The sequence below is a fragment of the Cryptotermes secundus genome, unplaced genomic scaffold, assembly GCF_002891405.2.
Source record: "Cryptotermes secundus unplaced genomic scaffold, Csec_1.0 scaffold68, whole genome shotgun sequence".
Classification (NCBI taxonomy): Eukaryota; Metazoa; Arthropoda; class Insecta; order Blattodea; family Kalotermitidae; genus Cryptotermes; species Cryptotermes secundus.
Genome location: NW_019722422.1, coordinates 414,938 through 428,867, shown reverse-complemented (window position 1 = coordinate 428,867; position 13,930 = coordinate 414,938). Strand labels below are relative to the sequence as shown.

Genomic DNA, 13,930 nt, shown 5'->3' with positions numbered 1-13,930 from the left:
AGTGTGGTCTATTCCTCCTGGGAGATCTTGTTATATATATATATATATATGTATTTCTTTGCTATAGTTCAGGCAGTTAGCCACAGGCTTGCCACCACAGCAGCCTAAGTTTTAACTCAGACCAGGTACTGTGGGATTTGTGGTGCACATAGTGACATTACAGCAAGTTCTTCCAAAGTACTTTGGTTTCCCCTTCTAATTCTCACTACACTAACTGCTCCATATTGATCATCCTATCATCAATACTACATAGTCTCAGTGCTGAGAGTGTTAGTGAATAACATGAAAGAGAAAATTTTACAGCTTGTTGCAGTGTAATAGATGACTTTATAATCTTCTTCTTCTTCTTCTTTTGTGCAGTTTGTGGTACCATTTTTAAGTAAATATGTAATGCAATTGTAGCTATGTAAATTACATAAATTATACTACAGTTTACGTAGATAGCAAAAGAGGAGTTGATTTGTCAGGCATTTATGAGAGAGCAGTTTTGGGTAGCTAGAAAAGAAACTGTTATCCATCATACTGTAACATTTAGTTTGCTGCCTGGTTGTAGCATTAATAAGCTACAGATTAAGTTCACAAGATTTTCCGTATGAAAATATTACAGAAGCTCATTACAATCCTGATCACATCAGTTATTAAGTATCTTGACAGCAGAACTTGTTTTTACCAACTTGATAATGTTGCATGTAGGCTTTTGAGAGCAGAATGTAACTTTACAAATATGCTGGAGCTGCACTACAGTGAAGAGTTTTCATACTCTTTAACTGTTTTGGACTATGAAATATGACTAGAGGACAGGGGTTCGAACAGCAAAATAATCAAATCCATGATATGAGCTGTACTACATGGCGCTGAAGTGTAAGTTTTTCGGACTTAAGATTTGGTTTATAGCAAGTTTATTGTCCAGTTTCATTAAGCATGCTGAATGAGTTCAGTGATCAAGACTAATTCCTCGTAACAGACCAAACTGAGTAGTAACTCTCCCATATTTGGCAATTGAAGTAGATGCATATTCCAACATTTGTATTCTAAATACACTGCAGACAATGGACAGTGTCCAACATAAGCTTTATATAATGAATGGTTCATTGTCACAACCGTTTAGAGAATCAATAAATAAGACATTGTACATGTTATACCTGCAAGGGTAAGGGTAAAGAGCCTTGTTGTTTTGAGCACTGTATGGTGAATACTTGTCAAGGATCCAGATCATGATGCCAGTGACTGTCAGGGCTCCCACAATACTTAGCCACACCTCAAGTCGCAACACTGTCATGAATTTAAAAAGTGATGTCTTGCGAACTGGCTTCCTGATTACTGGAAACAGGAAAAAATCATATATATATATAACATGATTTATGTTAAATAAATGTTTTTAAAGTTATATTATGCAACAGTGATTACATTTAATTCATTGCATGAATAAATTATTCAGATTAATTGTAATTACAAATACAGCAGTTATTAAATGAACTTTGAAATTGTTGGTGCAACACCTAAAATGTCTTACTTACTTGTAAGGCACACTAAGATGCATGCTCTTATAATTTGTAATTTGTGTGTGACATTCATGGGGTCTGATAGACTAAACTAATACCTCAGATAAATCCACTACACAAAGATGTGGCTGAGATGAACATGACCTCATAATGTTATTGCCTGTCCTGATGCATTTACAACTCATCCCTTTATTGATATTTAATATCCATGTTAACTGGAGACTCAGATACCTGATGATAAAAGTACTTCAGTGTACGCACTAGATACCTACCAATGGATATTCCAGACTGGTCAAAGTATGGTGCCACAAAGTCAATGACCTCTTCTCTCTCTGATGTCATAGTAAGGGGTGCAATTACCATGTCTGTTTCCTGAAAGTACATTTGTTAAACATTTCTGACAACAAGTATAAGAATGCTAATTATGTGCTTATGGTTGAGGTAGAGGCATGTAAGATGCCCAGATCATGTTAAGCTGTGCCCAGGCCCATAGGTATGCTGCTGTAGTTATACTGAAATATGGGTATTCAAACTTACTAAAGTAACACTGAGTTTGATATCAAGTGGTAACCTAATTGTGATTAATATTCAGTTTATTTTATGGAACTGAATAGCTTTGCACTTAGATCTGAAAATTAGTATTGCTACTTTGAACAAAGGTTATTTAGCTGTCTAAAAAGTTTTTAAAAGTCATATAAAAATCCGAGAGAGTGGAAATTTTTAAATACAACTTTTAAATTTCATGGAACAATGTTTAACTGCTGCTGTGCTCCATATACTTTGGGGACAAGTGTGTGTCACTGTTAGTAATCAGTATCATTAAGTTTCTATTAGATTCTATTTCCACCATGCTTCCAATATTCATATGCCAGTGGGGAATTCAGACATATACAGAAATTCAGCAAGCTAGAAATTGCTCCGGTAAAGCTATCCCTGTAACAGTCTGTGAAAGCCCAGAGTGTTGTGAGATGTTGGGTCTCCCATATTTTCTAGCCAGTCTGCTCACAGATGGTGGTGGGATTGTCAGCCTTACTTGCCAGCTGCCCTTTACCACCCAGGAAGATTCCTAGTACTCATTTCTGTTAGAAACTGAGTCGAAACCAGGGCCATAGTGCGGCTGAAAGGATTAGGTCTATTGAAAAATCCAATGGTCTCATCGGGAATCGAACCCGCGGCCATGATAAAAAAAGATAAAGTAATATTTATATAACCATTATCAATTCCTTAGTCTGGAGAAAGGTAAATTTGTCCTAGTTGCGTAACTAATTCAGCACTACGCCATGAAGACGTATGGTGGAATGGATGTACAGACACACATTTTCTTGACCTTGGCACTAGTTGGAGTTGAGTGGTCAGCTTCAATTCCCGGCCGCTTTATGCCCGGGGAAAGAGTCCCCGGTGCCCATTGGATAAGACTCTGGGTGGGCCAAAGGGCAGGTCTGGACGGCGTGAAGATGAGAAAATTTTTGACCCTACCGGGACTCGAACCCCAACCCCTCCCTCGTCCAGCGCGCAGCCAGACGCTATACCGACTGAGCTATCCCGACTCTTTTTTAATCTCCTTTAATATTCTTCAGTTGCAATTGTCATGAATATTAAAAAAGAAAAATGCAATGTAGGATTTGAGGTTCTCACAGCAGCGTTATGAAGAGTTTGGTCATCTAGGAAACAATGCCCTGTAGTTCGCTGAAGGTCAACCGACGTTTCGGAAGAGCATATCGCGTTCTTCTCCAGGGTCAAAGAATAAACCAAGCAAGACACCAGAATGAAGCATGTAGCAGCTGTACTGAGGGTGGAGGCGACATGTTCCTCCGAAACCTCGGTTGGCCTTCAACAGACTACACGGCATTACATCCCAAAAGATAGAACTCTTCAGAAATAATGCTGCCGAATTCGTTAAAAATTGCGGGGCTGTTGAGGATCGTATGTCAAAATCAGCTGTTGAGCCAGTGTCACTGGTTTGACATATCTTGTAATTTCTACAGATGGCAGTATACATTCTCAGGTTCTTTCAAACAACTTTCCTAATTTGACTCACATATTGTCTTTATCATTGTCATGTTATGCATACCTGTAATTCTAACAAGTTGTTGAAAATTGAATATGTCAATAATTTCTACTGCGTGCGGTTCGTTGAATTCTTAGTGTTCAGTTCACACATTATTTCACGTTGTCGCAAATGTATTTTACGCTTACAAGTGTTGCTTTACTTGTACCTACTTAATTCTTAGCATTAATTTCAGTGATGATGTAGAAAACGTGTTTTATCAGTAACAGATTTTGACCCAGTGTCAAAGAAAAGTAAGTCCACGTGATTTGTGTGAAACCTTCAGAACTCAGGGGATCTGACTAGCGGCTGTAGGTACTTTACTATTGATGTTATATACCGTATTGTACTTCGAATATAAAGCACATTTTTCCGTCGAAAAAATTGAGGCGCTTCATAAATTCTTGGCATGTGCACCTTTCTAATTTTTCCCTCCAAAACACATTCAAAAACTGGGCGCGTCTCATATCGAAGTGATACGGTATGTAGTGTTTACATGTGCGTTTACTTTATTGAAAAGCGTTTATTTGGTATAATATTCTGACATATATATGAGCCGGTATAGCAACGGGCTAGGGACTGGATGGTCAGGGTTCGATTCCTGGTGATGGCAAGAGATTTTTCTCTTCTCTGTAACGTGGAGGCCGGCCCTGGAACCAACCCAGCCTTCCAGTTCAATAGATGTCGTGAGCTCTCTCCATGGGATTAAAACGGCCGGGACGTGTGGCTGCCCATTCACCTCTGTTTAGCGTCGAGGTACAGAAACGTGGAGATCTACCTCCGCTTCCCCATGCGCCTTCATGGCGTGGTGCTTAATTAATTAAGCACAGGGACAAATGTTACATTACCGTATACAATGTGCCTTGTATAGTTTAACTGCATGTTTTTTTTTCATGTTACTCATATAAATAACAGAAAAGTGCAGTCTCTAGTTACACAGAAAACTATTTGTGATGTCTGAATAACAAAGCAGTCTGTGTATATAGAAAGGAACCGAGTTTACAAGATAGGGCAGTTTGTTAGGCTATAATCTGTAAGTAAACAAACATATGCAAATAATCATCAATAACTTTACAGTATGGAGATTGTTATGCGTACGAGGCAGTTTTAGTCATCATGTGATGCTTTAAGCAAGATTGGTTCCATTTCCATATAATCATTAATTCCAGGTCTGCATAATGTTCATTGTGTCATGTGAAACCCTGGAGTGAATGACAGGAACTAGTGAAAAAAATAACGATATGATTTTACCCCATGTGAGTAATATATGAAAGAACAAAGACTTTGTACATTTTTCTTATCCGACTCTCCCTTTATCTCTAACTTTATCTTTGTTTTGTTTTATTTTTTCCTCTTTTACAACCACATGTTCACATAATGTAAATGCTAGATGACTTTAATATAGTTAAGGGATTGTGCTGTAGTGAAGGCTAAAAACTGAAAAGATTCTTGGTAATTTTAGCTCACCACATATTATGCATTTCTGGGCTCTGGGATCCTCTGCTGGTGGAAAAGTAGAGATTTTACAGATGTTGCACATTTTTGGAACATTAATTTAATCACACATTTCTTATACACATGTTTGTGTTTTTTTTATAATTATGCTATTCACTCCTGTGCTTCTTTCTTCTTTAGACAATGGACACATTATGACTGTTTGAGTGATGTCTTCACTGCTGTCTTCTCACCACAGCATCAGAACTGCCTCTCGTCTACATCATTACAAATGTGGTGTGGCTAGAACGTTCCAGTAATGGCTACAGTGAAATCTTGCTCTCACATCCTGCCTCAAACCTGTTGGCTTTTGTTGTAACATGTTTCTTAGGTTGCCGTTTGAGCAGTTGTGTGTTGATTCTTTATCTGTAAATTCTACTGTATTTGAGGGAAAGTGTGGGGTAAAAGGCACGACTCGTGACTAGACAAGTGGATGTTGTGTCAAGACAATGCAGCACCTCACGCTGTGGTGCTGATGAAGCAATTTTTGGCACTAAAACAGATCCTTTTGGTGAAACATCCTCCTAGTTCTCCCAGTTTGGGTCTGTGTGACTTCAATTCTAAGCTACAAAACCTTTACTGGAAGGGATGCATTTTGGGTTGTGCAGCATCATGCAACACTTGCTAAAAGTAATGCCAGCGGTGCATTCCAAAATGTGCAGAAGGAAGGAACAGCTTTGTGCTTAGCTGCCAAAAGGAATAACTTCAAAAGGGCAACAACAGCTGGTAAGTTGAGTTTTAACCTGTTTACAGACTAATTCTTGGTACTTTCTAGTGACACCCCTTATTAATATGCCTAACTATTGGCCTGTATTTTGTGAGTAAAAATATTACAGTTGTTTAATTTTTATAGATGTTGATATAAATCCTCGTGATACTTAGGTAAGGGACAAAAACTCTTTCATACAATTATGTATTCATTTATTTTACAGTATTAGTACTTATGCAGACGTAGTACCAGAGTCTTAATTTTTAGTTAATATTTGGTGGAATAATTGTGTTTTTCATCCTAAGAATTAAAGCAGACACAAGTAATAACTCCCTATCAACACGTATAATAAATGTAAATCAGAATATTTCTTTTTTCCTTACTTCAAAGTATGACGTTGAGAGATTTCTCTGTAAATGTTAAGTAATTAAATTTAAAGTGTGGTGAACTGCAGGTAATTAAATGATTCATATGAATGTATAAGGGGTGGGCCTTCTTGGCCCTTGCACAACAACCTACAGTGGTCTATTGTGCTTCATATAATAAATATTTTGCGACTCTTAGTGCAAAGTATTTCAAATAAATTTTATATACATTTCTGACAGGCTGGTATAATACATGAAAATCATACTTACTCCCATAGCAAGATCGCCCACCATACCATCCCATGTTCCATTTGGGTAACGTTTACCAAATTCCCCATTTGCTGGTGGGACAATCTCATAATCAAAATCCATGAGCTCAGACAGTTTCTGTAACAGATCAATACAGTATCCTTCCCACAAGATATTTCCTTCAGCATCCCTCATGATCTCTTTAGTTGATGGATTTCTCTTCATATATGACCATGGAATGGCCTAAGGGGAAAGTAAAATCAGATTAATGTATATAATAACAGCCTACACATCTTGACATCCAAGGAAAAGGAAGTCTATATACTCACTCAACAGTGGTAACAGTTGCTGCATAAAAATGTTGGTCCAATTGACATTTCATTATCTCATAACAGTAAATATTGAGATGCTTATGGCACTAGCTATGAAAATAGTACTCATTAAGATTATGGTCTTTTGTGATGCCATATAGCATGGTAGATGGTTACCAGCATTTTGGATGAACTTTCTCTCCTAAAAATATGGGCAGAAGGTTCATAGAAAACTCTGATACTAAACTACATGGCATCATGCCCCAGAAGACTTTAAACCTGGCATCAGTCCCGTTATTTGTCAAGTAAAGTATTTTATATCTTTTGTTCACAATATTCCATTTTGTTATATGTTTAATTGATGGATAACTTGGCAGAATTTACAAATGATATGTCTTATCTACTCAAATAGAGCGTGGTATGGTGAATAATAAACTCTACTGACAGCAAATTGGGATGTAAAGTTCTTGAGAATATTAGATTGATATGGGAGCAATGTTATATCTCTAGAGAGATTTCTGTTGCAGTTTGGGTGGGTGAATGAAGGCGTAACATGGAACAGAAATTTTTTTACTGTAATGTATAGTAGGTTTCCTCAAAAATGAATGATAGTAATGTAACAAAAGTAAAAAGAAAACTTTTTATTGTATGCTCATTGATAGGAAGATTAGTTCTTTTTTCCTTTTCCCTACAGTACATAATTGTTTTTATAAGGTGTAGTTTTTAGGGTTGATAAATATTACTACATGATTTTGAAACTTATTATTCATTAAATTTTACTATGCTTTGTACATGCTAGTCTGTTTTTTAACATTTTGTGTCATTATCATGCAAATTACCTCAGCAGTTCCAACCCTAAAGAAACGCTTTGTTGGTGCAAGAGTAACATTTGGCTTGACAGACAGTCCTTCATCCATTGTCCACTTGGCAAGTCTGTCTCTGCTTGAACTATTGGCCAAAACTATTTCCATGTCATTATGGTAATAAAGAAGCCATCGAGACTGGTTGAACCCAAGAGCATTATGATGTACCAGCACCTGGAAGAGAGGTACATCACGAGGATAATAACAAATTTTAAAATTTTATTTACAGTATACTGTTGGCCTAAGTTATATGAGAGTTGTTCAAGTGAAACCTGTACACAAGTTCAGCCTTGTTTGGCTAACCCAAGGAAACTCTAAATGGCTGTAGATTTTGATGCAGTGAAAACAACAGGGCTATAATAATGCAGTGGCTCAAGCAGTGGTCCAGAAGAAGTCCTTTGTGAAGTGGATGCATCAGCTAGTGAATCAATGAGAGAACTGTCTGTATGCCCCTGGGAATTGTTTTTAATGTCCTCTATGCTATCACCCATAATGGTCCCCCAAAAGGGTTTTGTTTGAACAACCTTTGTGTATTAAGAGGTGAATTATGATGATATGATTTCAATTGATAGCAGATAACTTAATGACATCACAGTTCTCTTTCCCTCATGTTTGTTTGTTTTTGTTGCCACTCTATGCTGGATCTCCAATTTACAACCAAAGATATGGTGCATTAGTTTTACCTGTGGCATAAGTTCATAGAACTTGTCTCTTGTAGTGTTGTCAGCTGTCTTAGCGTCAACGTTTTGACAGTCTGCTCCCCATTCGCCTGCCGGTCTAGACAGATCTGAACCGCTCTTCTTCATTTCCACCAAGAGGTCACCCAAGAACATGATCACTTCTTTCATGTAGACAGGAAGGATCTAGCATCACATAATCATAGCTTTCATTATAAATTATGTTTTAAATGATGTGTAGAAATCAGTACTGAATCAATTATGTCACAAATAAGTCAGCCCTTGTTACACATGCCTCTTGAGCGATGGATGGACACACGTCATGTAAACTGTTAAAGTCAGTTTGCAAAACAGTTTTTGTTGTCTTGAAGCATTACAGAAAAGGAAGATAAGAAGGGGAAATGTATGCTTTGTCTGAGATATTATTACTCTCAAATGAATATTTGCTTATTACTTAATTTCTGGGAGAGGATTTTATATTACGTTTTTAATTAAGTTTTAATTTTTTACATTTTTGTACAGTTACTTGCGGCATACGAAGTATTGTCCCTTAAACGTAAATCTTACAAAGTGTATTGAAAAAAATGTATAGTAAATGTGATGGGGGTGAATTTCTGAGAAGTAGTGGGCCTGGAACGGGGTCCACTCAGCCTCGTGAGAATAATTGAGGAGCTATTTCAAGGAAATAGCGGCTCCGGTCTAGAAAACCGAGATTAACGGCCGTGGGAATCTGTTGCGCTGACCACGTGACATCCTCTATCTGCAAAAGTTGGCACTAACTGCGCCGACAAATGGCGGTCTCTCGGTCGGTATAGTTCGCTTCAGGACTAGAGGCCACTGAGATTTTTTTTTCGTTGGGTGAATTGTAGGTTTGCACACTATAAACACTCGCGTGCCATAATGCCAACTTTGAACGTTACATGATACACTCCATTTTCAGGAACAAGGCTCAGGAAATTTTGTTGTGGCTATATAATTATAAAGTTTGGCGCGGAAGAAATACCGCTGTCAAAATATTAGGCCAAGGAAGACATATTAGTTAATACATTTTGATTTTCTTTGTTTAATGTATTAACACTAGCGGATGGTCACAACAAGTACGACGTAAGGCACAACAGATCACTATGGTCGCGGTGCAAGGGCCAAGAAGACCCACTCCTTATACATTCATTATACAGTACGACGTAGCGGACCTCATGGGTCACAGTCCTGCTTGAGAAACAAATGTGCAGTCCATAAATTATCCATCTTTAACTAATCCGAAGTTTCATTGTCGTATTAGCAAGTGTTTTCGAAGTTCGAGGCTCTGTGTAACAATTCATATTATGCGTTCAGACCCCGAACTCGATGGTCACTCATTAGCTGTTCGCAAATGTTTGAGATACACTTTCCACATTTGGAGGACGCGTCATACCATGTTTACAGGGGATCAACTTTAACCTGTTTAAGCGGTCAGTCATCCGTTTCCAGGGCTTTCAGTGTCGATGGCGGTCGATGGTAACCGACATTATGACGAACTGCATATCAGTCCGCCTGAAGTTCTACGTGGTCTGACAATAAAGTTCGCGACCTCATAACGGTAAAAGTTATGCTGAATATCAGTGAGGTCACCTTCTAAATACTCCTCTTGCGAAGCTATGCACCGATTCCAGCTCTTAGTAAACGCTTCAAAACAATTTTGGAACTGGTTTTGTGGAATGGCCTTCAGAGCTGCCGTCATATTACTCCTGATGTTATCAGTGTCACCAAAATGCCTTCCTTTCAATACTTTCTTTATCTTCGGGAATAGAAAAAAATCATTGGGGGCTAGATCCGGTGAATAGGGAGGGTGTTCCAGTACAGTTATATTTTACTAACTAAAAACTCACTCACAGACAGTGCTCAAATTCTCGCGACGGCACACCAAAACACACTCAGACAATAATAGACGCCACTCAGATAGAGACTGCCATTGATCAACAACAACACAGCTGTGAAACTCTGATATGCCAACGTCTTCAAACCATACTGAGGATTCTGTCCACTGCTGCCACGGCAAGCACACGCTGGCGAGTTCACGAATTTTATTGTCAGACCTCGTATTTTGCTTGATCTATCAGTTGGTTGTTGAAGAAAATTATGTCCACATGTAAGAGCTGAACTGAACGCGTTTTCATTACATTTTATATTGGGGAGTTTTACTAAAATGTATATACCCGACAAGAAAACGGGCACATTACATCAAAACGTACGTGCGCTTTGCTGACATCTTGACCGAAACTCGACGAATGTTCGTCAGGGCGAGAAATTTGACGCTCATAAATCCAGAGAAAAACTAAACACCTTACATTTGACCATTTCGTGAAGATGAACCAAAGGGCAGCGAACTCGCCAGAATTGTTCTGCTATGTGTACATTGCCTTACTTGTCAGTGATGATTTTGTGAAAGATTATGGAACACAGCTCCGGCTAGTAGCACTAGAAAAGTTAAGGTTGGTTCTGAGGCCAGTCTGAAGTGTACGTTTCATGTACCTTCTGAATAATTAAAAGAACATAATATATGAAATATGCTCATTTATGTATTGTGACATAATGCTTGAAAGCCGGAATAGTTCATTGCTAGGCAACGGCGGTAAACAGGTCACCGCGGAAATGTACACGCACGCAACAGTAGAAGAAATACCGTTTCAATGCAACGGCCAGGGAACTCAGTGCGTGGGTGTATAACTGGGCTACCCTGTACCCGGGGGATATAAATACGGGGACCTCGTCCGCCAGGCTGGGAGAGTCTCGAATCTGAGACAGTAAAATACGTTCATGAGTTCCGCGGGACTCGGACCTGAGAATGACTGCCCTGGCTAGGACCAGCAGCAATTGTAAACGACAGACCCATCATCTCGTCTGAGGGGATGTTACATAAGGACCATAACCGCAAGCATTCAGTTGAAAAACGTGTCTCAAGGGGCTTGGCGCCAAGACGAAATGATTGACGGTAAACCATCAGTCGTAAAGTTGGCAGAATTGAGAAGAAATGGCAAGGAAGGAATTAGGCCGTGCAAAGAAAACTTCACAGTATGCTTCAGGGACAGTAAGACTGTTATAAATCCATTACCAGGATACGACTAGTGAAGACTGAGAAGATTTGGCATATCCTAGTGATTTGCAGAGTGCGTAGATCAGCGATAATTCTATATTACTTGTAGTTAAGAGTTGAGTGTATAAGGTGTCAATAAATCGAATCATCCAGTCCATACCCCGTCTTGTGGGAACTGCCCACATTCAAGCAAGTGTGGCAACGCGAGCTCCATTGCTTAGCTCTTAGACGTTTCTGGAATTCCTCCAAATACTTCTGTTCTGGGGTCCTCTCTTCGTTTCTTGTCATATAGTTCTTCTGACACAGAGCGTTTTGCATGCTGAGAGGCTCGAATTCCACATCAAGTTGTTCCCCTCGCTCCTGCTTTTCGCCGCGTCGCTGGGCTGTCGCCGTCCCAGGGGTCACAGGGCGCTGGGCTTTCGCCATCCCAGGCGTCAGAACCCATAAATATGCGTCAGTTTTTTTTATATGTGTTTATAATCAAATGTGCAGCACAAGAAGAAGAAGAATGCCGAATAACAGGACAAGAAAAACACAAATAAAGCGTTGGAAAGCTATAGCGGTGCCTATACTTACATACGGATGCAAAATATGGACTATAACCCCCCCCCCCCAAAAAAGACAGGGAAGGAAATTGAAACTGCAGAAATGAAATTTTTGAGGAGTGCAGCAGGCTACACAAAGAAGGATCCATTAGGAAATACTAAAACCATGGAAGAGATGAACAACTTAAATCTGAACGATAAAACTCGAAAATCCAGTTCACAATTGAAATATCACGTTCTAAGAATGGAAGACAGTCGGATTCCGAATAAAGTTTTAACCCGAAAAGAAAATGAAACGTAGGATGCTCACAGTTAAGACGGAGCGATCAGCATATTCTTCAAGAGGACGGAACAGGCCATGAAGACAACGATAATGCCAAGAATATATACGATCAGACAATAAAACACATTTTGGAAGAAAATGAGGGTATCAGGACTTTCCGGTGTTTACATACGTGCATCTACATTTCATATGCATACATTTATTGTAATATATTACGAAGCTGGTACCAGGGACTTGTATGATCTCTTTGAAGTCGGGCGTGCGTGCAATTCCCAAATGCATATTTCGAGTATCATGTGCGGGGGCATAAAAGTTGGCCCGTTACACGGCTTGAGTACACAGACGTCACGGCCATGTTTGTCAAACAGATTAATCATTTCTTAAAAGCGGAATGGAATGTCAATATTTTGCGTGGAATTATTCGCTTTTACACTTGAGCAGGTGTTGTGACCACGGCTTAACGCGTTCCTTAGCAACACGGTCTTTGTGTCAGCCAACGGGAACGAACTATCAGCGGCACGTGCTCTATTTGATATTAACATTGATCTCTCTTTCTACAGGCCTAGCCTGCTGGCAGTCGTAATGAAATGCAAGAATCTCGCAATTAACATAAATATTAATCTGCTGTAGTTACCGGCGAAAGTAGGCACTAAAATAGTAGTGGTTTCAATTAAGAAAAACACGCTTACGTGTCCATTNGCATGGATGTTTAGTTTGTGTGTGTGCGTTTTTCTGTGTTTGTATACAGGTAGAGGCCTTGCGACGAGCTGATCACCCGCCCAAGGAGTCCTACCGAATGTATAAGATCAAGAAAAACCGAAGTGAACGGAGAAGTTCGTGGAGGTAGGCCTACGCCCACTGGGGCTGTAGTGCCAAGAAAAAAAAAACTGAATCACAGCAATTTTTTTTGTCACTCTGTATTAGTTTTCGGAAACTTCATTTCATTTCTCGAGATATACTTGTATTTACGAGTATAATCACTTTTGTTCTTTATATNTCACGGCTGGCGGGGGAGGAGAGGGGCGTCATCCATAGCTCAGCACTTCAGAATATGTTCCTATAGTTCTATCGCACAAATTAGGAAATAAGTTTCAGGCAAGGTTAAAATTGTAATTACGAAGGAAATCTGTCTTTTTTGTCGTCGCTATACCACGTGATTAAAACAAACGTTATTGTGCCCTGTCTCTAACCAGATGCTTAGAGATATTGATATTTAGGCGATCAGACCCTTTTTATGGGAGGGACAAGTTTAAAAGTGAACATTTCGCTCGCCTTTGTCCGTCTTACCCTTCATTTGCTTATGTTCTTTTGAACAGCGAGGTATAAATATTTTCCTTTTTTTTCTCTCTCTCAAGAGTAAGATGATAGGTCCCACATAAACTTATTATTTAAAATGCTGTAGTTACCAACTCCATGGAACCGAGATCTTAAGAACCCACCAGTTGCTCAGCTACTGAAGAATTTCCCAACATCTTCCCAATGCTGAGAATTTATTGACTATTCAATGGAGTTAGTTACCTAGTTCCCATCTCCGTACGTGCTACATGTCCACCCATTTCATCCTATATATGAGGGCTATTCGGAAAGTATCCTCCGTTTATTTTAGGCAACTAATATATGAGAGGGAGAGAGCTCGAGCATGAGAGGTAGCGTCACATGACTCTTTGCCTTGTAAACTATCACTTTACTGGTTACCTAGTGTTTGTTCTTGTCTCTACAGAGTGGGTTATGATGTGTGCTGCGATTGATAGCCCCGCCAGCTGCGAAATTCGCGCTGTTGTCCGCTTTGTTCACTCTAAACATATGAGTACT

The 13,930-nt window shown here is 39.2% G+C and overlaps 1 protein-coding gene across 1 annotated transcript in view; it reads right to left on the bottom strand.

Moving 5' to 3' along the window:
• The window catches only part of LOC111861260 (glutamate receptor ionotropic, kainate 3), a 43,920-nt gene that overhangs the window by 15,410 nt on the left and 14,580 nt on the right, over positions 1-13,930 (bottom strand). The window contains exons 7-11 of the mRNA XM_023845678.2: positions 8,224-8,403; positions 7,517-7,714; positions 6,388-6,609; positions 1,775-1,874; positions 1,143-1,320 (exon numbers count right to left, since the gene is read on the bottom strand). Coding sequence (XP_023701446.1) covers positions 1,143-1,320; positions 1,775-1,874; positions 6,388-6,609; positions 7,517-7,714; positions 8,224-8,403 — 878 coding nt within the window. The remainder of the gene's footprint in view (positions 1-1,142; positions 1,321-1,774; positions 1,875-6,387; positions 6,610-7,516; positions 7,715-8,223; positions 8,404-13,930) is intronic.